The following is a 22,917-nucleotide window of genomic DNA, read 5'->3' on the forward strand; positions in this document are numbered from 1 at the left end:
CTTCACCTGGGTGCTCTTTACGCGAATACGCAATGATCATGGCATTCCATGCACCTACGCCTCTTTGAGGCAATACATCAAACACTTTTCGGGCAGATTTAATGTCGCCTATATTTGCGTAGGACGCGATGAGTCCACCATTGGAGCTTCCATGCATGAAGAGGCCGGTCAAGAGCATGAGAGCATGGGTTTTAGATATTGATGCTTTGTCTTTACAGGCTAAGCGGAGAGGTCTAAGACGGTTTGGGCATGGAATGAAATGCATGTATGTATACGAAGCTGATTTTCTTAACTCTATATTGTTACTGTAGAGTTTTAGATTATAGCCGTGGGTAAAAGGACAATAGAAGAAATGGCACGTGTTATAATTAAAGATCCAAACTCATTATTGTTATAATTTTTTAATTACATTCTATCACATGAGGTTGGTTTAAGGGAATGACATTTTATGGTTTGAAGGGAAAAACCGAAAAAGCACTCTCTTGAGGAATGGAGGAATACATTTCAATCCAAACCGAAAAAGCACTCTCTTGGGTTCATCCTTTGAAATCTGAATAAATTAACACAGTTCATGGTTAACACTTTCATAAGAATCTCTAACTAAAGTTTAAACATGGTTAGTAAAAATTAATTGATAAATTTAGAATAAAAATGTATAATTTATCAAGCACCAAAACTCTTGCAACAACAAATCCCTCCATAATTCGTTGTAAAAAGATAAAAATAATAATAATAAGCAAAATTCACACTTAATATTTTAATATACATTTTAATTAAAAATTTAAAACATTAAATTTTAATTACTAAAACAAGATAATTTTGGAAACTTGCCTTGCCCTTAAGTAAAGGGCAAGTTAGTACACAACATTTTTAATATCAATTTAATAAAATTTAGTTAATTGGATGTTAATGGGGGAAAATGTTTTTTTCCTTCAAGTTTGGGTAGAGTGTTGTAGGGACACAATTTATTTAACGGCCCAGGAATGACGTTGGGCTCGTATGCAAAGGGCCCCAACAATATGATTTGTAGAGAGTGGGCTTGAAAGGCATGACCTTGGGCACAGATGGACGGTTTAATCGTGGCGTCTATGGAAGTTCTTATATGGGCGGGCTTGGCTTGACTAGCTAAACCCTCCATTAGTACGGGTTGTATGACTTAAGTCCTTGGACGCTGTCCGAGGAGCCTTATATCCTTCCCGTTCTCCCTTTTCTCGGGGGAGAGAGTCCCCTTTTCTTTTGGGGGGTTTTTCCTTTTATACTAGTGTTTGTTTCCCCTTTTAGAGTCCACGTGTAAGTTTCACTTTTCTGGGGTGCAGACCTGTCCTGTCAACCCATGCCTAGAGTGGTTTGGGGTCGTGGGGAAAGTTAAGGGGTATGGTTTAGAGTATGGACTTGTCAGATACAGGGTTTTGTATTATGATGTTGGCAGCTTTTTCCCTTGCCCTGCCCCTACACTCAGTTTGCCCCTTTCTTCAGGCATTTCGTGAGGTGCCGAGCAAGAGGTCGTCCTTGGCAATGGCTCTCCTCGGCTTGGGCCCTGGGCCCTAATGTAAAGTGGGCCTGGGCCACGAGTTCTCTGGCCCCACAAGTGTTATCTCCTAAAATCTCAAGGAAGTGAAGTGTAGTTACTCCAAATTTTTTTTAAACAAAATATTAATGGTGACCAAACTAATCTATTTTTTTTTTAAAATATAGATAGTGATAGAATTTGAATTTATGATGTCACTTCTTAATCATTTTTTTTTTTGAAGAATAAATTCCATTAACATATTCTGAGATTTGATCTAATGTCAACTAGACCCAAAACTTTTCAAAACTGATCAATTTGATCCAGATAAGCTATTTCCAAATGAACACATCTCTATTTGGAAACAGCTTATCTAGCATTTGACTGGAAATTTTTTATTAAAAGTGTGCTAAAGTATAATTATACCTTGAAAAGGTAAGAAAAATAAGAAAAATTGAGGTGCCATTTTGAAATCAGGTTCCTTATTAAAGGATATTTAATAGTAATAGACTTTGCTAATTAAAATTTTTGGAACTCATCAAACTAATTTGTCTACTAAAGAATTGGAATTGACAAAAAGTTATAAAACCAGGTTTCTATTGAAAAGTATGACACTTTCTAAAAGTGAAAATGAAATCAAGGAATTGAAAGCTTCAAGTAAATCAAGGGATTGGAATAATCAATTATATATATATATATATATATATATATATATATATTCAAATGTTTACATGTAATAAATTGATCAATGACCTATTTTCAAATTTTGTAAAAGGAAAATATGAAAGCAGTCTAAACTCTAAAGTTCCTAGAAAACTAATTAAACATATGGGGAAAAAAATATATATTAACACTAAATATAGAGCATAAAATTATTTTCTAAATCTACATTTATTTATTCTCTACACAAATTTCCAAAGGTCAAGAAGAATAAATGACAATAATGAATGCAATTTACATATAAAAACTACTAGTCGTTAACCCGTGCGATGCACGGGAAAGCTACTAAAAATGAGATCAACTCTAAAATTAGAATCATTTTGCAAGTTAGACTACAAAATTAGGTAAAAGAATTAATTTCATGTTACAGTCTAGTTTTTTATTGGTAGCAAAATCACTTGCATGATCAAATTTGGTCTCAATGGATTAAGTGCAAATCCTTCATCTAGACATTCAAGTATTAGGATAAATGATGTGTTTTTGATAGGTAAAAATTAAGATAAAAAACAATTACACATATAGACATAACAAAATATATATATATATATATATATATTGTTTACCAAAGAACCTCAAATATGTAAAATTTGCCAAAAAGATACACCACGTATTATGCCTAGCAACCCTACAAAACCAAAAAAAAAAAGAGCATTAAGTTTTCTATTTTTCCTGGAAAAAAAAAGTTGAAATACAGCAGTAAATTTTATAACCATGAACAAAAAAGAATTAAAGATATCAACTATTCTAATTATTTCTCTTTTGATGTTGGTTATCCAACATGTTCTCAGGACCAAATAGAAAAAGGGCCACTCAAAATCAAATAAACCCATTTGCAAATCACAATTTCAAATACAACCCACTATAAAATTCCCCTTAAAACAACCATACATCCTCTGTAATCTGTATCCTGTCTCTTATCTTTGTCTCTCTCTCACGCAGATTTTTTATTTTTTATTTTAACAAAAAAATTCAGCATTGTAATATTAAAAAGTGTCTATCCAATGGTGACACACAACATACGAAAAGTGTTGCTTTTACTGGATTACTCTTAGCACTTCTATAAAACGTCAATTTTCCTCATTAATGGCACAATACAATCTTTTTGAGACATTTTATCAAACACACATCATGCATTATTGTTGCAACCATTCCTTGCATATAATGTGATCAAAGAACTACCTAGAATTTCAACAATAATAGATACCATAACACCTCCAAAACATAGTCAAATTAAAATTTCAACAATAAATGACTGTAATCAAGAGTATAATGGAAACAAACAACACAATAGTTACAGTTCCAAAATCCAAAAAACAAAAAAAAACTTTCCAATTCCTTCAAAATCATCTATGTTTGTATATGTAATCATAAGGAAACGTTTTGACATTTACATTAGTTACACACGGGTATAAACAATTAAACATAGATTCTTACCTGAGTCTCAGTCCGAGTCGCACAAATAAACCTGATCTCTTCTTCCAAATCTTGCTTCAGGGCTCGCACAAATCGGACTGGTATTATATTTGCTACTTGAGCAAGTTTAGACCAGATGGTTTCTAAGAAGAGAGAGGAGGGGTCGCATGCTATAGGAGTTTTGGGTGAGGATTTGGGGAGAAGGATATGGTTTCTGAGAATAAATACGAGTGGTCGCATGTTACAGGTTTTAGTTTTAGTTTTTATAGTTTTTAGAAAAAATTTCAGAGTTGGGTTTTGAGGGAAGGAAAAGGATAGAGATTTGGGAAATTTCAGAGTTGGGTTTTGAGGGAAGGAAAAGGATAGAGATTTGGGTTTTGGGGGAAGGAGAAGGGTAGAGAGATTTTCAAAGCTGGTGGCTTCGACAAAGGTGGAGCGGTTGTGCTAGAGAAGGTGGAGTCGTTAAGGCGGAGTCGTTGAGTCGTGGGAGAGGAGGACCGATGTTGGTTTGGGTTTGGGTTTCAGAATTATATCGGGGAAGAGTATTTAGTTAGAAGAAGGGGAGTATATATATTTAATTAAAAAAAATAAATCAGATTTAAAAATTAAAAAAAATGCTGACGTGGAAAATTGTGGAGAGTTCAAAGGCTTTGGTTTTATATATATATATATAGATTATAAAATACAAAATAAATAAATTTAAGTTTATATTTCAACATTTAAAATTTGTATTTCCATAATATATTTCTCCATCTAACTCTAAGGCCCAAGCACCCTAGAAAATATATAAACCCATAATTCTACTTGCTTGTAGAAAAATTTTAGTTCTTTCTCCCCCCTCTTAACATAGTTGTCGCTGGGGAACAACAAATTACATTGGTAAAATTATATGGAATAACGAAATTTCAAATTCAAATTTTCAAAAAGTGTAAATAAATAAATATTTTAGGAAATTTGACTTAAATATGATGGCATTCCACACTTTATCATAACAAGTTACCACCAAACGAATGAATAGGAATAATTATTCCTTTCCAGCTCTGTCTATTCTTTGTAATTCTTATTTCTATTAAAATGTAATGATCATTACAATGTACCAAACATGCCCTTAGTAACGTTCCATATACATTAGATTGTTTTAAGTTGATTGCATCAAATAGTTTGTTGCTTCTTGCTACAAGTAGGAGTGTCCAACCCAGCTGCAAGCCCAATCCTCCCGCCAAACCCGACCAGACCTAATGTCACCCGATATGGTTGTTAAGGAGGTCAGCTACAAGTCTCGACCCTTAAAAACTCGACGCCACTGAGTCAGTTGTGGGTCTCCTCCTCCAAAACCCAAGCAACCGGATCCAACCAAAAATACATAAATTCTAGCAATTTCTCAAGCTTTCTAGCGACTTTTCCAACTAGATACGTGGATTTCGATGATCATCACAACTAGACCCAATGGAGATACACCATATTCGACAGGAATTCATTAGATCCAACGAATTTTCTGTACGATTTGGCGAAAAACTCTTTGGATCTAACAAGATTTCCACCAGAACTAGTGAAATCTTGCCGCTCCTCCTTTTTCTAGCAAGGCTTACCCAAACCTACCAGCCCAATATCCTTACGTGTTGGTTATGGGTTTGGTAGTTCCCCACCCAATTTGATCAAGTCAATTGTGGGTTGATCACAAACTTGACCAAACTGACCCGTGGACAGCCCTAGCTACAAGTAGCTACAAAATCTCAAATATTACAATGAGAACCAATAAATTGAAGTTACATTTGAATCTAGAGTAGTTTACATTTCCCTTCTAGGATGACTATATATGTGTGTGTGTATTAATAAGTAAAGCGGAGAGAAAATCCAATTAGGTTTTCCAATTGTTGTTTAATTTTGCGTCATGTGTTCTATTTAAGTTTTTTTAATTTTTGTTCTAGGTGAGTTAATGAGGTGCAAAAAATGAAGGGTCTAAACAAAAAACAAAAAAGAAAGAGTAAACTCATGTATATATCCAAAAGAAATTAAAAGAAAAAAAATTACGAGAGAGAGAGAGCGAGAGTATAATTTGAATCCATATATGTGTGCAATTGTAATTTTTTTTTATTGTACAGTGCATATGCATGGGTTATACACTAATTTTTGTAATTGCAAAAACCATCACTAGTGAAGACTATTCTTGCAAAAACAACGACAACTATGAGTATCTGGCCATCAACCTATCGTTACTCTTCTAATTTGTCCAGATTTAAGACTTGCTATGAACACATATATGATAATAAGCATAGAAACTTATGATATTAGTGAAAAATATAAACATTTACAAAATGAAACTCTATTGATGCTGCCCAATTAAACAAGCTGTTTTCCATACAATCATCTTAAACATTTTAACGCCCACATCACATCTGGGTCACAAACATGTTTAAATCCTCTTAAACATTTTAAGTTATCTGCTTCGAAAAAAACATTTGAATATATGGAACCACAACATGATCAGTTAATAGACTCTAAAAACCCTACAAGGAATGATAAATAAAAAATAAATTAAAATCAATAGAAGTGATAGACTTTTAAATTTTCTATTTTTTTTTTCTTTTTCTTTTTCTTTTTTTTTTTGGAGAAAATTTGAATTTTCTATCTAATTATCAAAATAATAGTCTTTTTTTTTTTTTTGAGGAATATAATAGTCTCTCAATCTTATCTTGTAGGGATTATTTCACGTGGTCAAGTACATAATAATAAATGGGGACCAACTCCTACAATTCAGTTGAAGCTCATTTTATGACCAATCGCAGTTAAGTTTTCAATCAATATCTAGGTCAAAAGTCAAAACCCTAATTTACATCACATGAAATTACCGATTTTGCCCCTAATTCAAATAATGAAAAAGCATTCTGTATCAAATGATACCATGTTATCCGTATCAAATCCAATAAATGAGAGACATGTATACAAAAATAATTACCCACTAACAGATGTCTTTCATTTGATATCGCTGATATGGTATTGTTTGATACTAAATACTAGGAGTGTCAATGTTCAACCCAACCAGTGAACACGACACATACCCGACAGGGGTTTTTGCGGGTTAGGGTTAGGCCTTAGTGGGTTTGGGTCATAAACAAGTTAACTTGAAAGTAATACGATAAAAAATGAAACAGGTCATAAGATGGTCAACCCACATGACCTGCAATAGACACATTTGACACGCTAATTTATTTGTGTAAACCTAAAATGACTCATTTAACACAACCCGTTTAACTTGTATAATAAACAAATATTCATTTTATTTTAAATTTGTCAAATACCTTTTATATCCAACCTATATTTTAAACTTAAAATAAAAAGTGAGTAATTACAAAAAAACTTACAAGTATAATTGGAAATTGAAACTTTACAAATTTTACGTACCCTAATATATATAATTGGAAATTGAACTATATTATTTTGAATGTGAGTTGAAAACTTGAAGTGTATGCACTACTTTTAGAATGCAAAAAAGTATTTATTTCTAGATGGATATTATATTTAATATTAAGCAAGTTAAAATGGGTTATGTTACATTCTTGTCAACCCAACATGACCTGTTTATTAAGCATATCAAGTGGATTGGATTCGGTCAACCCACCTCATTAATAGGTCAGGTTAAGGTTGAAGGATTATGACATAATTATTAAATGGGTTGGGTTAGGGTTGAACCATTTAGTCGAATACCCTTACCTCGATACAACACGAACTCAACACGCTAACCTGAATTAACACCCCTACCAAATACATTCTCCAAATAATGGCTTTTTTGGAATAAAAATACTAGCTAATTGAGATTAGAATTGCCTTTTTATTTGTTCTTTTCATACCTGACATGTAAAACTACCACTTTACCTTTTGAATCTTTTCTCTAAATTAAATTATCCAATGGGCATTCACGAGATTTATGGTTTAACTAACACCTTGTGGTATTTTTAATAAAAATGCCCATGGTTTATATTAAAAAAAAATCCTCTCCCAACTATCAAATTATCAACCAAAAAAAAAAAATATCTAAAACCATAAAGCAAAAGATTCATCATTTATCCAAAAAATAATATATATAGTTTTCATTCTCTATATTTGTATTTCATCATCAATGACCATTAGGTCAAATGATACTTTTGATTTTTTCAAATAAAACAAGTCAGGTTCAAATTATTTATTTTCTACTTAAAAAGTGTGTGTATATATAAATGTTAAGGTTAATGGATTATGATATTTACAATAAATTTTATATCAATAACATTATAAATTACTTCCTAAAAAAATTATAATTGTACTTTTTTTTAATTTATATGGACCAGCAATATTGAAGCATTAAGTGCAAGTTGATGCTTTTTGTACATGCTTGCACTCCATTAGAAAGCTAGTGATGTGCACTTATCTTTTCTTTTTTTATCATTTTAGAACAATCTTTAAGGAAGCAACCCTATGCCACTCATGATCCTGATTCTCCACAACAACAACAAAAAATAAAAATAAATAAAAAATAAAAAAATTGAGAGGCCATGATCCATCGCATCTATAACCGGTTATGCATTTTTATTCTCAGTGAGTTGTGTTTTCTGCCACAAGACAACCTGCGCCACTATAGAAAAGCGAGGCGGCTAACTTGTTTCCCATATAAAACTATAAATAGTATCATCACATTATAAATACTAGTATCATTTTTAATTATAAATTTATATTACCATTAATATTATTAATTTCTCACCAAGTGTATAGTGCATAATAAATCATTTTACCTTTTTTTTTTTTTTGGTATTTAAGGAAAATGCTATCTTCTTTTTTTTTTCTTTTTTTTTGAGAAACAAGGAAAATGTTAAAAGTGCTACAATTTTTACTCCATCAAGCTTACAAATTAAAGTGACAATATATGTGATTGATGGATTTTTTTTGAAAGAGTGATTGGTGAACTACTTAATAAATGAATGTTTGAAATGTGTTTTGGTAATTCATGACACATCAATTTGTAAAATCTATGTAATAAAAATTGCAACATTCATCGAATTACTTTGCATTTTAAAAGATGACATATTAATTTATAGAACTAGTTTAGTAAAGTTTTTACTCTGCTGTACCCAACATAAGTTCTACAAAGGATTTATTACCAAAAAAAAATTAGTATGGATGAACGTGATAATTAATGCTCTTATTGCAATGTCAATAATATAATAAATAATATTTTTAACTACTTCTTATCTGTTTAAAAGTCAACACATCAATTTCTAAGGTTTAAATTTATAACATTATTGTAGGTTCTAGTTAATACCATGACTTTTGAGTGAAGTTTATGGTATATCTTTATGTTAGAACCTCTTTCTCTCTCTCTTGTGTGTGTGTGTTTGTTTCTCAAAAAAAAAAAAAAAAAAACTAGTATTTATTTGTTGTCAAATGAGAAATTTGAAGTTCAATCCCTACTTATAACAAAAACCAACAGTGTCTTGGTCTAATAAAAAACAATCATTTGGAGCAAATGCCACTAATTTAAAATACTATCATACATATAATAAAAAAATTAACTATTTGGCATAAAATACTAGGATGGAATACGAAGGTGCTAAAGCGGGAATACAATGACAAATGCAATAACGGATTGGGTGTTTGTCCTTACTCCAATGGACACTTTTGTTGCATCCTCACAAAAAAAATGGAATTAAGCGTTCTTCTATCTTTTTTGGATAACTCATAATTTTTTACTGCTACAAACAGAAACACTTCGAACACTGAGACTTCAGTTAGTCCACTACAAGTCTACAACAAAGGCACCTGCCCTGACCAATACATTAAAAAATCATCTCCATTTGAAAACAGTATTACATCATCCCAACCTAGTTTTACATAGAGATATGAGTCTTCGGACTAAACTACAGCATCAGATTGGTGTTATTCTTACCCAACATCTTCTTTTAAAAAAAAATAAAACCAATAACAAACCCAGCTACTAGCAAAACTTTTAAGCAGAAGCCATGAATGATGGAATGTGGTACGCTCCAGATATAAAAGATAACTCTCTTCACTATGATTTCCTCTGAACATCATTCTAAACTTGACATCCTTTCCCACTCTCTTCAGTTTGATTTCCTCTGTTTTGACGTCTCCATGGATTCTTGAGTTTCTTTGAGACCATATGTGATAGACATTAGCACACCAAACCACTCTGCACAAGAAACTTCTGAGGCTCTTTCCTTTGATAATCGGCTACCCCCATGAGTGCCTATTGGACCCAAGCACCCGTCTATCATATATCATGATAATATCTACTGACACGTCTGCCCAAGTATCCTATGTATTTTTTGAGAAGTGTACTCAGCTGAAATTTCATCAGACAATGTCACAAAACCGGACCCCCTATGACACATTTTTCTTTCATCCTGAAGCAAAATGCATCACGATATTAGTTGTGCTAATAACATATGGGCAAAACCCAAAAAGCATCCAATAATTACTAATATTTATTATATAACACAGAATATGCAATTACAGTACAAAATGAGCTTACATGATGTGCAAATAACAACATGAAAAAACCATGCAATCAATTACAATTAGTACCAAGAAAAGCCTCGGAGCAACTACTAATTTTCAACTCTCGTCCCAGGATGAATTTGGCAGAACCTCTCATCTGTTTCCAATTGTTGTTACCTCTAAGTGTTCATCATGTGCTCATTTTCCCTCTTGCAGTCATATCTCAAACATCTTAATTTCAGCCATTACTAGTGTTGCACAATATTGAATTTTTGCTATATAGATAAGGTGGTAAAAGTATCACTCTACAAGCAAGCCCATTTTAAAACCTTGAACAAATCCAAGCTGGTTCAACAATACATTTATCACATGCTTCATAGCCATAGCTATGAAGCATTTAAAAGTTACCAAGCAAAAAGATGCAGTAATATTTTCATCAACTAACCATCCACACATTCTCAATTAAACTAGATAAGCTACTTTTACCTTGGCAAGATACACATCCAAAACATAGCCAAACTGACTGAAATACAACTGCACATTATCAACAGTAGCTTCAATCGGAATACATCCTATGAAAAGCCTCCTTCCCCACTTAGCAGCTGAACTTGTCAAAGGCTTAACAGCAGAGTCATCAGCAGAAGCAAAACCAACCACCATTTCTGCACAGTCATCAGCTAGTCCTCTTTACGTCCAAAAGATAATATTCAATTCACAGGCATCTAATCAGTTACATGAGCATGATGTGCAGGAGAGGCAGAGTCAACAGCAATATGCACATCTCCCACCCCCAAAATAAATAAATAAATAAATAAAAACTGACAGCTTGAGGGCCAATATACCAGCATAACATTGTAAATATTTTCTAATGTACAACAAGGAAATCCATAATGACTGTAAGCAGAACTATTTGATGTCCTGCAAAATGGAGAACCAAACCAAAAATTAAGGAATAATATGGGCTCATTTAAATCTTGAGGATACATTTTCCTGTGCAGGTTGAGATGTAGAGAACAGTATGAATCATGCACATGAGATCTATCAACAAAATTCCAAATTGGGACATTGTCCCATAAAAGTGTCTGTGAACACTAGCATTAGGCCCAATATCACACTGATCATATACAGTATGCTTCTCTCAATTGTTACTTCCTATGACCACTTAAAATGATGTGAAGGGCTGGCAATCACATATTCTAATTTAAATTTATTTTCTGTCATTGCCAATCTAATTCAACTATAATCTACAAACAACAATGGTCCTGAACCCCTTAAGCTGTCTATTACGTTGTTTATCCAAAGGAATAGAAAATATATACATTTTGGCAATGCTAATCTATCAATTGTTGAAGAGTGAATACCCATTTTGTGGTAAAATTTCCCTTTTGAATAAAATTCTTGAACTTCACATCTTCAATAATCAACTTGTTGAGCTATGTGGGGCCTGTTTTGTGTTCAATCCAGTTTGTGATCCGATCCGTCTTGGATGCATTACGTTTTTAAATGAGATTTTTTGTGAGCCTCAATTCATGGAGCAGATGCCTGGACCAGCAAGATCATTATTAGCTTGTTTTGGACCCACTGTTTGGGGTATATTTTTTTTGCTTCAAAATTATGGGTGCCTAAATCATTGTACTATAGCACCTCGGTATTTTTCGCCTTGACATAGTGAAAAACACAGCAACTTCGTGAATGTAGGCATATTGCCGAACCACATAAATATTTATGCAGTGTGGTTGTTCTGTTTTTTTTCCTCAATTTTCACATCTCATAGGTTATGGGAATTAGGTTAAATTTTCAACACAACATCCACATCCTACCAATAATTAATTGGTAAGGTAGAGTGCCCAAGTCAATTTGACTTGCAAAAGACCACATATGATCTAAAATTAACTTTTGATGTCCTTAACAAAAGTGCACAGATCTAAGATCAAATCAAACAATAAATAACAGATCATGTAGGAAAGTATTCAACTATGGAAAATTTGATTGACAGGAAAACTAAAAAAGAAGAAATGTTTTTGTTTTTTTAAATAAGGAAGTGCTAATATGATTGAAAGGATGGAAAAACCATTTCTCACCAAATCACAAAGAGAATAAGAAACAAATGAGATACTTTATTTAAATTTAAGATAGAAGGAAGAGCACAAGAGTACTGAAGGCAACTATGCAAGTAGTGGAGACGTTGATTTCCCATATCTTTAAGAATGGTATCAGTGGGATTGTCTGAGTCTCTCAAGGTAAAATTCCTCATTAGAGGTTCTTGTTCTACTAGGTCATGCCGCATAAATCATAATTATAGTTTTGCATTTTTCTTTCACAATTATCACTCATCAATTGACAAATGAGACCCAATTAATAGATAAAGAGGCCACACAATCCTTTATTACTTGCTAAAACACTACATATCACCTTGCTATTAAAAGAATAAGCCCAAATTTCTGCACTATCAAGGTTGGTCAATTTCTAGGAATTGAATCCTTGGTTTTGGGAATTGATGCTTTTCTATTATCTGGTAGTCTAGCCCTATATTGCTTTTGTTTATATATTTCAAGGGGTCATGAGTTCATACTTCATTGGTATAGTCATGGTTCTGTTGATAAAATACCAAACTCCCTTTCAAGGTGAACTTGAAGGACCTAGATTCAAAAAGGCCCTTCTTAAAATCTAGAATCACAATGAGAAATTGCATAGATAAGCACTAAAAAGCAACAATTCTACCTGCTTCTCACAACCTACATACCTACAACCTCAGCCAAGCCAAAGAGCACATCACTTCATTATTGTGCAATGTACTAGCCATATAACCAACAAATATTGTCTCAAACTTAAATACAAGCCAAAACTGACTATCAAATTACAAAACCAACATGATAGATAGTAGCTTACCTGCTGAACTAGAGCCACCGTAGGGGCGAGGATGACACATATGCCCTTATGGGGCTTCCTTATCAAGTGACCCAGCTCATGTATAAGCAGTACAACAATGTGGTCGTCCCACAACCTATCCCCAAATAAACAAAAATATTCTCCTCCAAAGCTTTCCGGCATAGCTCCAACCGGTACCTTCAAAAAACATATATACAAAACAACATAAACCACAATAAGGTCCTATTTTCTTGGAAAAATACATTTTATTTAAAGGAAAGGAATTGCCAGCAAAGCCAAAAAATATATGTGTGTGTGTGTGTTTTGAAGGGAAACCAAAAAATTAAGAACTCAAGTAATAAGTCCAGAACCGCTATTTCAGCCTATATGATTCAAAAGCTTTTTACCCTTTTCACTTTAATTAACCTCAAGTTTCCTTGTAGCCAAACAGAAATTGCACCAAACCTAGTTCCACTCCATCATCATCAGCATCAACACCACAGACACTCAAAGACAGTGTAGTGGTCGTTGTAGTAAGATCAACTGTGCCACTCGGCGTTGCGTAGCCTCTTTATCTGCTATTGGTTTCGAAATGACAAATAAGATGATGAGAAGTTTTTAATTCCAAATTGTCTAGAATCGTATCTAAATGCTTGTACACTAGAAAAGAAAACAAATTTAACTAAATAAACAAATAAAATAAAAGTTTTTTTAGAGCACAACAATAAAGACTATTCTGACCAACAATAACACAAATAATGATATTTAATTGATAGAAGATAATCCATCAACTACAATATTATAAGAAAAGATAATCCACACACAAACACACCAGGAGTTCTAGACAAAACTTCATTTCTAAAATCAAATAATTTAAATGAAGAAAATAATTGTAATTAAGTTTCTTATATTGGGATCCAAAAAAAAATAACAGGAGCCTAATTCAACTATTACAGGCCCAATTCTAGGGCAAACTCAACACAAAATCCGAAAACCAAATGGCAAATTTCCAAAGCTTCATACAACTGAAAAAAAAATAATAATAATAAAAAATAAAAAATTCATTGACTCCATTTTCAGATTTCACAAGGGTTAATGTCGAGAAGAGAAACAAAATCACGTGCCTTTTTTTTTTTTCAAAAGGGTCCAAATATTCTACTTTCCATTTGATTCCACAACAACACTGATGTGGGGATGCATATATTCAATTGTATTCTCCTATCGAAAATATTGTAGCAAATACTCTAGATAGAACAACAAAAGTGCTAATTTTACCCTTTGCATAACTGAACAAAAATGATGAACACACAATCAATTGCAAACTAGTCCCATAAGAAAGAGAAAAAGGTGACAAAAAAAATCAAAGAGAAAAAAAAGTTTCTCAACTGTGCAGATTCATCAAAGTTGCCACTTTCACCGAGATTCCTCTTTCCTCACTCACAATCAGAGTCACCATGTCCTTGTATGCATAAATTCCCAATCCAGTTTTCAATTAGATTAGGGTGCTCTGTCCACTTTGGGTGTGGTGGTTCATCATCACCGCTTTCCTTAATTTTGGTATCTTTCTCTGAATCGCCTAAATCATCATCCTCATAATAAGGAGTGATAATGCAGCTGCTAGACCCAGGCTTAGTTTGATTGAGATCTTCCAAGTCTTGCTCGAATATCAAACGGGCTCCGCATTTTGTAACCTCCAAGCCTGGACGGTTGGTTTTAAATGTAACCTCAATTTGGGTGAATTCATTAGCATCCAATACTTCTTTCCAGAGCCTTTCGAAGCGTTTTTTATAGGGAAAAAATTCGAGCCAAAGATGATACGATTCAATTTTACCAAATCCCTCCAATAACCAAAGGCCCACTGCATAAGGTTGACTTCCGTTGGCTTTAACGGAACAACTAAGCGACTCCGTATTTTGAATATGAAGTTGGTGAAGTGGATGATGTTGGCGGAATATATAAACAGCGCACACTGCAATTCCCATAAATTTGCTACTTAATAATAAATGTGAAGGCACTTGCAGATTCACTGAAGCCCCCACATTTTGGTGCCTAAACCAATTCGGAATTTCACTCCCAGGAATTGTGAGATATGTGAACAAATTCGAGCCAAAGCATCCCTGAAACAAACAAATCATGATGTTTAGAACTTCACTCACATGCAAGAGAGAGAGAGAGACAAACAGACCTCAATGATATAATGTCTTAGAATTGTTGACAACAGGTCACCTTTGCCTTGATTATAAATCAATTTGACGCAATTGAAAAGCATTATAACCGGCCCAAAATGATATTCTGGACTTAATGATAATGTTTCCAATGAGGTACACCCTGTTGCATTGATAAAAAGCATATTTAATGGAAGCTTGGGCAACATTTGAAGTTGAGTGCAACCACCCAAATAAAGGGTTTTCAAATTAGATAGTTGAATGATACTTTTAGGAAGGCAAACAAAATTGTTTCCTTTTAGATTTAACTCTTTTAAAGATGACAACGACCCAAGAGCATTAGGAATCGTTTGAATATTGCAATAACTAAAATCCAGCTTCGTCAAAGACCATAAGCCTTGTAAAGAACACTCTAACATGCCCATGGGATCAGGACTTCTTTTTCGTTGCATTAAAGGAAAACTCAGGAGCTTATTGAATGATTTAGATGATAGCCCCACACATCCACAGAGAGATAGTACTTTGAGATTTTTTAAGTGAACAACAGATAAAGGTAGCCCTATTATAGCAGTTCCACTCACGTCTAGCTTTTCTAGGCCTTCGATATTACCCAAATTCTCTGGTAATTCTTCAAGTTTTGAGCAACCAGATAAGGTGAGAATTTTTAGAGACATCAAACAACAACATGCATTCGAAAGACTTGAAAGGTTTTTACAGTCTCTTAGATCCAATTCAATAAGGCCAGTTAAATACTCTACTGATAATGGTAGATCTTTTATAGCTGTCTCACTCAAACAAAGTTTTGACAAACGTGACATATTTCCTACAATTTCTGGAACTTTCTTCAGTCTTGAACAACCACCAAGATCCAAAATTTCAAGTGCTTCCAAGCTGATCTTGTGAGGAAGGCTTTCGATACATTTGCAACCATTCAGATCCAATCGAATAAGTTGTTTGAGATCTTCTATAGATGCATGAATCTTATATAGTCCTGTACAATGTCGAAAAATCAATTGCTTAAGCTTTGGGGCTCCACTAAGGTCTGGTATCTCAATCAAGTTTTGAGAGTCACTTAGGTCAATGAGTCTTAACTCGCCTAAATTCTGTTATAAACCAAAAATAAATAAAAAATTATTAGATAAAGTCAAGCCTTAATGAAAACAAATAAAATGCAGATTTTCATAACTAAAAATCTTACCATGTTTCCATTCCATAGTTGTTTGATGCCACTACAATGCATTCTCAATTCAACAATTTTGTTTAGTTGGAAATTGGTTGGTAAACATTTTAAAGGATATCCATGCCATTCGAGAAGACATAACTCATTAGAAAGATAATTGAGGCCTTGTGGAAGTTGCACCTTACCTCTAATGAGGTCTTTTGGAAGTTGCATAGTACCATTTATGAAGTCTCCTGGAAGTTTTTCACTACTAATTTTAAGCAATCTCAAATTTTTCATCTTTGAGAAGGCTTCAGCACTCAGATGTTTCACTTTTTGAATAGGCATGTTTACCATTATGCCTTCAACTACCTCTGTTCCCTAATAAGAAAAAAAAAACAAAATTAGAATAATTGGTAAATTGTTAGAAAATTTTATAACAATATATATACTTTTTTAAGTTCAAGTTTGTACTAGTCAACTTACAGAATTATTCTGCAATACATGAATGACATCATCATAAATCCACAACCTACTACGTCCACCAGGTTCTTTAGGAGATTCACAACGAACGATTTCTTGACCCATATCTTGTAGCAAATCATGCATCCACAAAGTTCCATCGTCATAAATGGTTATGAGAGATTTGTCCATAAGAACACCAATATCGTAGTCTAGAGAATAATAAAAACTTTCCAATATATCTCTTATGCAATCTTTGTTCTCTCCTTTGAAAAAACATGCAATATCTAGAAACAATCCTTTCTCCGAATTTGTAAGCCCATTAAGACTTATTTGAAGTATATCCAAAATGTTTCTATTAGGTTCTTTTTTTAGTTTATATAGGGCACTTTCCCATTCTTTCAATTTTTTAGCAAACAATAAAGAACCTAAAACTTTAAGAGCTAAAGGAAGGCCTTTAGCATAATTCACAAAGTCCTTAGACAAATTCACATAATTTTCTTCAGGATGAGGTTTATGAAAAGCTTTCCAACTAAAAAGCTGCAAAGCATAATCATTATTCAATTCCTTGGCTGTATATATGTAATCCACACCACATCTTATCAATAAATGGCTATCTCTGCTTGTTACAATGATTCTACTTCCAGGACCAAACCAGTCATGCTTCCCTGCCAATGCTTCTAATTGCTCATCTCCATCCACATCATCAAGAATAATAAAAACACTTTTATTACATAGTGTATTCCTTATAACATTGATTCCCTCCCAAACATCCCATATATTTATTTCACTTTCCATGAGGATCTGAGAAAGAAGTTGTTTTTGTAAAGAAACTAGACCTTGATTTTTAGTTTCTTCTCTAATATTAGCAATAAAGCTTCTACCTTCAAAGTTACTAGAAATTCTTCTATAAATTTCATGTGCAAGGGTTGTTTTGCCCATTCCACCCATCCCGCATATCCCAACAAAGCGAACACCACCCAACCCTTCACCTATGTATGAATCCAACATTTCCTCCACACAAGAGTCCATTCCAACAAGGTCCTCAGAAACACCTGGGAGTTTGTGATACAACTCACTAAATATCCTTCCAATGATTTTTTGTATAATTATTGATTCATGCCTGCAAAGAAAATAGTAAAACAATAATTTTTATGACGCAAAGCTAGCTACATTTAGAGACAAAACATTCATCATAAACATAATCTTAGCTTCGTTAAGCCACATTGAGAGTGCCTAATTATAATTAGAAATTCATTACTGGATGTATTATGAGGACAATTTTAGAGCTATTAGGGGCCAAATTTGTCACAAGGTCTGTGTAAAGTTTATACTTACACGTCTAGAATCTAGTCCTACTAGGATTAGAATAGGGTTAGTCTAGGTTATTCTATAAATAGTTAAATCCTCTCTTATCATGTGGCCAAATAAAAAAATAAATAAAATAAAAAATAATGTAATGATAATGAACGTATGAGAAATCTACCAAAAAAACAAAGTATATAAGGGATTAGAACCTACTTATTATAGACTTTGGAAATAACTACTGATTAAGTAGTGTCTAAACACATTTGTCCTGTAATGAGTCTTGTCATGCTTTTGAGATAAATAAGTATTAGACATTTTGAACTTAAAGGAGGCAAGAATTTGAATTGAGGCATTAAAGGGTCAACTATAAATACCAAACAAATCAATTTAAAGAATGCAGATTAATTGCTAAGTTTGTGTCTTAATTTGTATATATTGAGTAAATCACTAATATACAAACACTACCATGCTTCAAACTACCCAAATGTTCTTCAACCAGGGTCCAATTTGATATTATATATAATGTCCTAAGTTCATAATATACATCCAGGAGATAAACAGAAATTTTCTCTGGTTTGATTGACTTGAAAAGGTTTTCTTTTTTTTTTTTTTTTTTTTTTTTTAGTCCATGGGAAAGTCCGCAAAATTTTAGTGTAGAAAATTAAGATATTGATAATAGCATGATTCCGCAAATCAAAAAGATAATATTATGAACAAAATTACTCAAGTCAAATGTTACCTATCATGCAAATGCCATCCAGATATATCACCCACGTCTTTCAAAGCAGCTTTCCACGCTTGCACATCTTCTGTGTTAATCCTGTTATCTTTCTCATGTTTAGCAAAGGCTTCAGCAAGAATGCCATTCTGGTTCCTGACATCAGAGGGATCCACGTGATAAAAGACAGGCAAAACTGTCACTCCGGTCTCCTTCTTGCATTTAACAATTTTTGCTAGTTCAATTAAGCACCACCTTGAAGAAGCATAGTTTGTTGAGAAAACAATGATAGCATATTTGGACTCCTCTATTGCTTTTAAGAGCTCTTGAGAAATATATTTTCCTCGCTCAAGTTTTTCATCATCCCGAAAAGTGATAATACCCTTTTGTTTCAAAGCAGTATAAAGATGATCTGTGAAATTCTTTCGGGTGTCAACACCGGAAAAACTAAGGAACACATGGTATTTCCATCGAGGGCAAGAAGAAAAAGAAGAAGATGATGAAGAAGTTGAAGAGGGGGAGGAGGAATTTGCTTGAGTGGCCATGGAAGCAATTGGTAACTTACTAGCTTGTTAAGCGATGCGTACCAGAGAGTGTTGCAGACTTAGTGTTAGTTTGTATACGCGTTTTGTTTGCTGCGTTTTAGTTGCTGCGTTTTGCCTTCTTTTTTTTTTTTCTTTTTTTTTTTTTTTTTGGGAGCACGCGTTTTACCCCAATGCGGTTACTGTTCATGTACTGTACATGAACAATAGCCGCAACTTTTGACCAGTTTTGCATGAACAGTGCATCCGTGCACTGTTCACGGACCCACAAATTTCATTTTTTATCAATTTTTTCATTAAATATGGGTCCCACAGTACTATTTACACATTTAAAAATTATTTTGCTACAGTGTTTTCAGTTTTCAGTTTTCAGTTTCAGCAAAATAAGTTCTATCCAAACAGACCCTTAGAGAATGGGAGCAACAATTTAAGAGATTTTAAGTTTCTCTAGCAAGGCTGAGTGAACTTCCCGGTGATTAGCTATGAACTTTTTTTTTGGGTTGAAGACCAGCAATGAAGTTTCCCACTTGCTTTGGTTTTGTCTATAAAGTTGTCCATTTTCACACCATAAAGTCTGGCTTTAATGGAGTGAAAATATCAAGTTGGCCATTAGTTGTTGTTTAAGCCCGTGGGGTCATGTGGACATATGGTAAGGCAAAAGCAAAATATGCAAAACGACACATTTTATCGAGGCACTCAACTCAAGCACCAATTAATTGTTAAAAACTCATAAAAAAAAAATTAATTGTTAAAAAAAGCTTAAAACAATTAGAACATTTATATTTTTTTATAGGATTGTGTTAACGGCTCCAGTAAAGTTTTCGTTAACCACAATTTTTCCACAAGTTTTTTTACTTTTTCTGACAAAATTTTGTCATTTTTTTTGGTAGTTAATGTCATTTTTTCAATTTTGTACCCGTTTGGATAGGGGGAAGGTGGCATTTTCATTTTTGTGTTTTTAAGCTTTTTTTTTTTTTTTTTTTTTTTTTTTCTGCAGGTGTACGGTAAAATTACTGTGCAAAGAAAAAAAATATTGTTCACATACTGTTCATTTACTTATAGATCTACGATACTATTTATATATTTAAAAATTATTTTACTACAGTATTTTTAATTTTCAGTTTCAGCAACAGTTAATTCAATCAAAACAGACTCTTTATAGGTATTATTCGGTATCTTTTTTGACAAAAAAATTTATCTTTTTTTTCTGCACTTAACGAGCACCGTTCGGTGTTTGTTAACATTCTCCTCTTCTGTTATTTTGGAATGTGAATGCGTTTGTTTATCATTATTATTTTTCTTTTCCGGCCTTGTTACTGTGCTGACCGTGTCAGACAAGTTAGTGTCATTTCATATTTGTCATTATTTTTTTTGGACTTTAAAACCCAATTAAATTTGCTGCTTTTTCAAGTGGGGACCATCTGTGCAGACCTTTTCTTTCTTCTTAATTTTATTTTTACTATCAAATTCAAACCAACTTCTGTAGCTATTTTTTTTTTTTTAGAAACAAAAAAAAAAAAACTTCTGTAGCTATTTTCACATGGACTCTCATTTCTGCGGACTTTCATACACAGAGTACTCGGAAGCTATCCCAAAAAATAAAAAAACACCTGGAAGAGGAAGACAAGGGCCACTTTCACAATTGCTCTCACTCCAATATATCACAATTTAGGAAATTCGAGCCTTTTGCCTCTATTTTGTAAAAAATTTGGCAATATGTCCCTGTTTTCAAACTATTTAGGTCCATGTCCCTATTTTAAAACTCGATTTTCTCTAAATCGAGTTCAGCCCTATAGTGACGTTTTAAGGAACCCTATAACGACATTTTAAGGACCTATAACGACATTTTAAAACTTGATTTTCTCTAAATCGAATTCCGTGCAAGTTTTTTTTTTTTTTTGGCCTATAGCATCGTTTTAAGGACCTATAACGACGCTAAACTCGATTTTGAGTAAATCGAGTTTCAAAACAGGGACATGGACCTAAATAGTTTCAAAACATGAGCATATTATCAAATTTTTTACAAAATAGGGGCAAAATGCTAGAATTTCCTCACAATTTATCAAAATGGTCTACCGTGAGCCAAGAAAAAAAGGGTGATAAGTTTATGTAAAAAATGGGGAACAAGTTTCTACCCTATCAACCACTTAAACATTTTGCAAAATTGAGTAAAAAATTGAATTTATACTTATATTTATTTGAATAGATTACTTGTGAATGTCAGTCCCTCTCCAGGTTATTTTTGTTAAATAATACTCTTTTAAAAAAAAATAAAGGACAAAGTTTGTTGTTAGCTAATGGCTACAACTCCTACAGAAAAAAATAACATGTTTATATATTTTGAAAATCTTTCTGTTGGAGTGCTTGTTCTTCATGTTTTTAACATGTATATAAAATTTTATATCAATCAAATGTTATTTATATATTTGATTCATAAATTTATTTCTAATGCATAATTTTATATTACAAAAACTTGAAATTTAAATATTTGACTGATGATATAACTATTAATCTTTATTACTTTGAAAATTTTACAAACATAAAGTATATAAGAAGAAAATGTAATCCAACTCCGCATTATTCAAAATTCATATTTAATAAAAGAATAATTAGTGGAGTTAGAGCCCTTCGCAAACTTTGTCCTAAAATAAAAAGGAAATGGTTGGCCAGACAAAACTTTAAAGATGAAATGACATACGTACTACTCTATTAATCAAGTGGCCATCCGATCTGTAACTATAATTTCTTCAATACAATAATGGAGTTATGCTATTATGCCAATAATTGAGGTGATCTTAATAAGATAATACCTCATAGAAAAGAAAATAAATTGGATTATAATAAGGGTTGTGTTTGTTTTTGCTAAATATAATGAGGATTGTGTTAATGAACATCTTACAATATCTGTTAACAATAGCTTTTACAAATCTTTTTTACTTTTTGCAACCTTTTGTCCTTTTTGATAATTTTTTAGTAATTTTTTTGGTAATTTTTTAAATAACTTTTTATCTTTTTCATTAACACAACGGAAAATCTTTTTTTTTTTTTTTGAGAAACCACAACGAAAAATCTTAACAAGCAACACATAATGCTCATCACAGTATACTTGTTAACATTTCCTTTACAATAAATAGAATTTTACCAATTCATTGGCTTAGTATTTCTATATCTACCTATGCTTCACTGTTCTTTCCTTTTGTCTGTCTTTCTTTGTCTTCTTCTTCTTTTGTTTCCTTTGACTACCAAACCCAACTTTAGCTACGTTTTCCCCACGTGGGCTCCATCTTTGCAGACCTCCATATGCAAACGAAAATACCTGGAAGCTGTCAAAAACATCAAGGAAAAAAAAAAAGGAAAAGAAAAACATGTGAATGTGGAGGGCCATATGCATATGGAATCTAATTTTTATTTTCTAAAATAAAAAATAAATAAAAAAATTGTATGAACCTCATCCTCACGTGGAAGATGGGTCAAAAGTTCATTTTCTTTGACCCATCAATTAATTTTTTTTTTTTTTTTAGAGTCGTTGGGCAAGTGGGCATAAAGTCTTTCTTCTTTATTTTATT

At 32.8% G+C, this 22,917-nt stretch overlaps 2 protein-coding genes across 21 annotated transcripts in view; both read right to left on the minus strand.

Annotated features, from left to right (window-relative positions):
* Positions 1 to 611, minus strand: part of LOC126700115 (putative pentatricopeptide repeat-containing protein At3g25060, mitochondrial) — a 46,101-nt gene extending 45,490 nt beyond the window's left edge. The window contains exon 1 of the mRNA XM_050398132.1: positions 7 to 611. Within this exon, the coding sequence (XP_050254089.1) occupies positions 7 to 265 (259 nt within the window). The 5' untranslated portion in view covers positions 266 to 611. The remainder of the gene's footprint in view (positions 1 to 6) is intronic.
* Positions 1 to 19,411, minus strand: part of LOC126700110 (disease resistance protein RUN1-like) — an 87,478-nt gene extending 68,067 nt beyond the window's left edge. For 7 of the 20 annotated variants that reach the window (XR_007647011.1, XR_007647012.1, XR_007647007.1 and 4 more), the window contains exons 1-5: positions 18,831 to 19,411; positions 16,808 to 17,906; positions 16,361 to 16,702; positions 15,183 to 16,265; positions 14,722 to 15,114 (exon numbers count right to left, since the gene is read on the minus strand). Coding sequence is in view for 3 of the 20 variants with exons in the window: in XM_050398123.1 (XP_050254080.1) it covers positions 14,722 to 15,114; positions 15,183 to 16,265; positions 16,361 to 16,702; positions 16,808 to 17,906; positions 18,831 to 19,354 (3,441 nt within the window). In the remaining 17 variants the exon portion in view is untranslated. Of the gene's footprint in view, positions 1 to 9,312; positions 10,036 to 10,279; positions 10,352 to 10,615; positions 10,815 to 10,971; positions 11,048 to 11,862; positions 12,925 to 13,018; positions 13,196 to 13,404; positions 13,576 to 14,349; positions 15,115 to 15,182; positions 16,266 to 16,360; positions 16,703 to 16,807; positions 17,907 to 18,830 lie in introns of those variants that run through there. The other 13 variants (XR_007647017.1, XR_007647018.1, XR_007647014.1 and 10 more) reach the window with 11 other exon arrangements.
* Positions 19,412 to 22,917: the final 3,506 nt, after the last annotated feature.

Source organism: Quercus robur, chromosome 9 (assembly GCF_932294415.1).
Source record: "Quercus robur chromosome 9, dhQueRobu3.1, whole genome shotgun sequence".
NCBI classification, from domain to species: Eukaryota; Viridiplantae; Streptophyta; class Magnoliopsida; order Fagales; family Fagaceae; genus Quercus; species Quercus robur.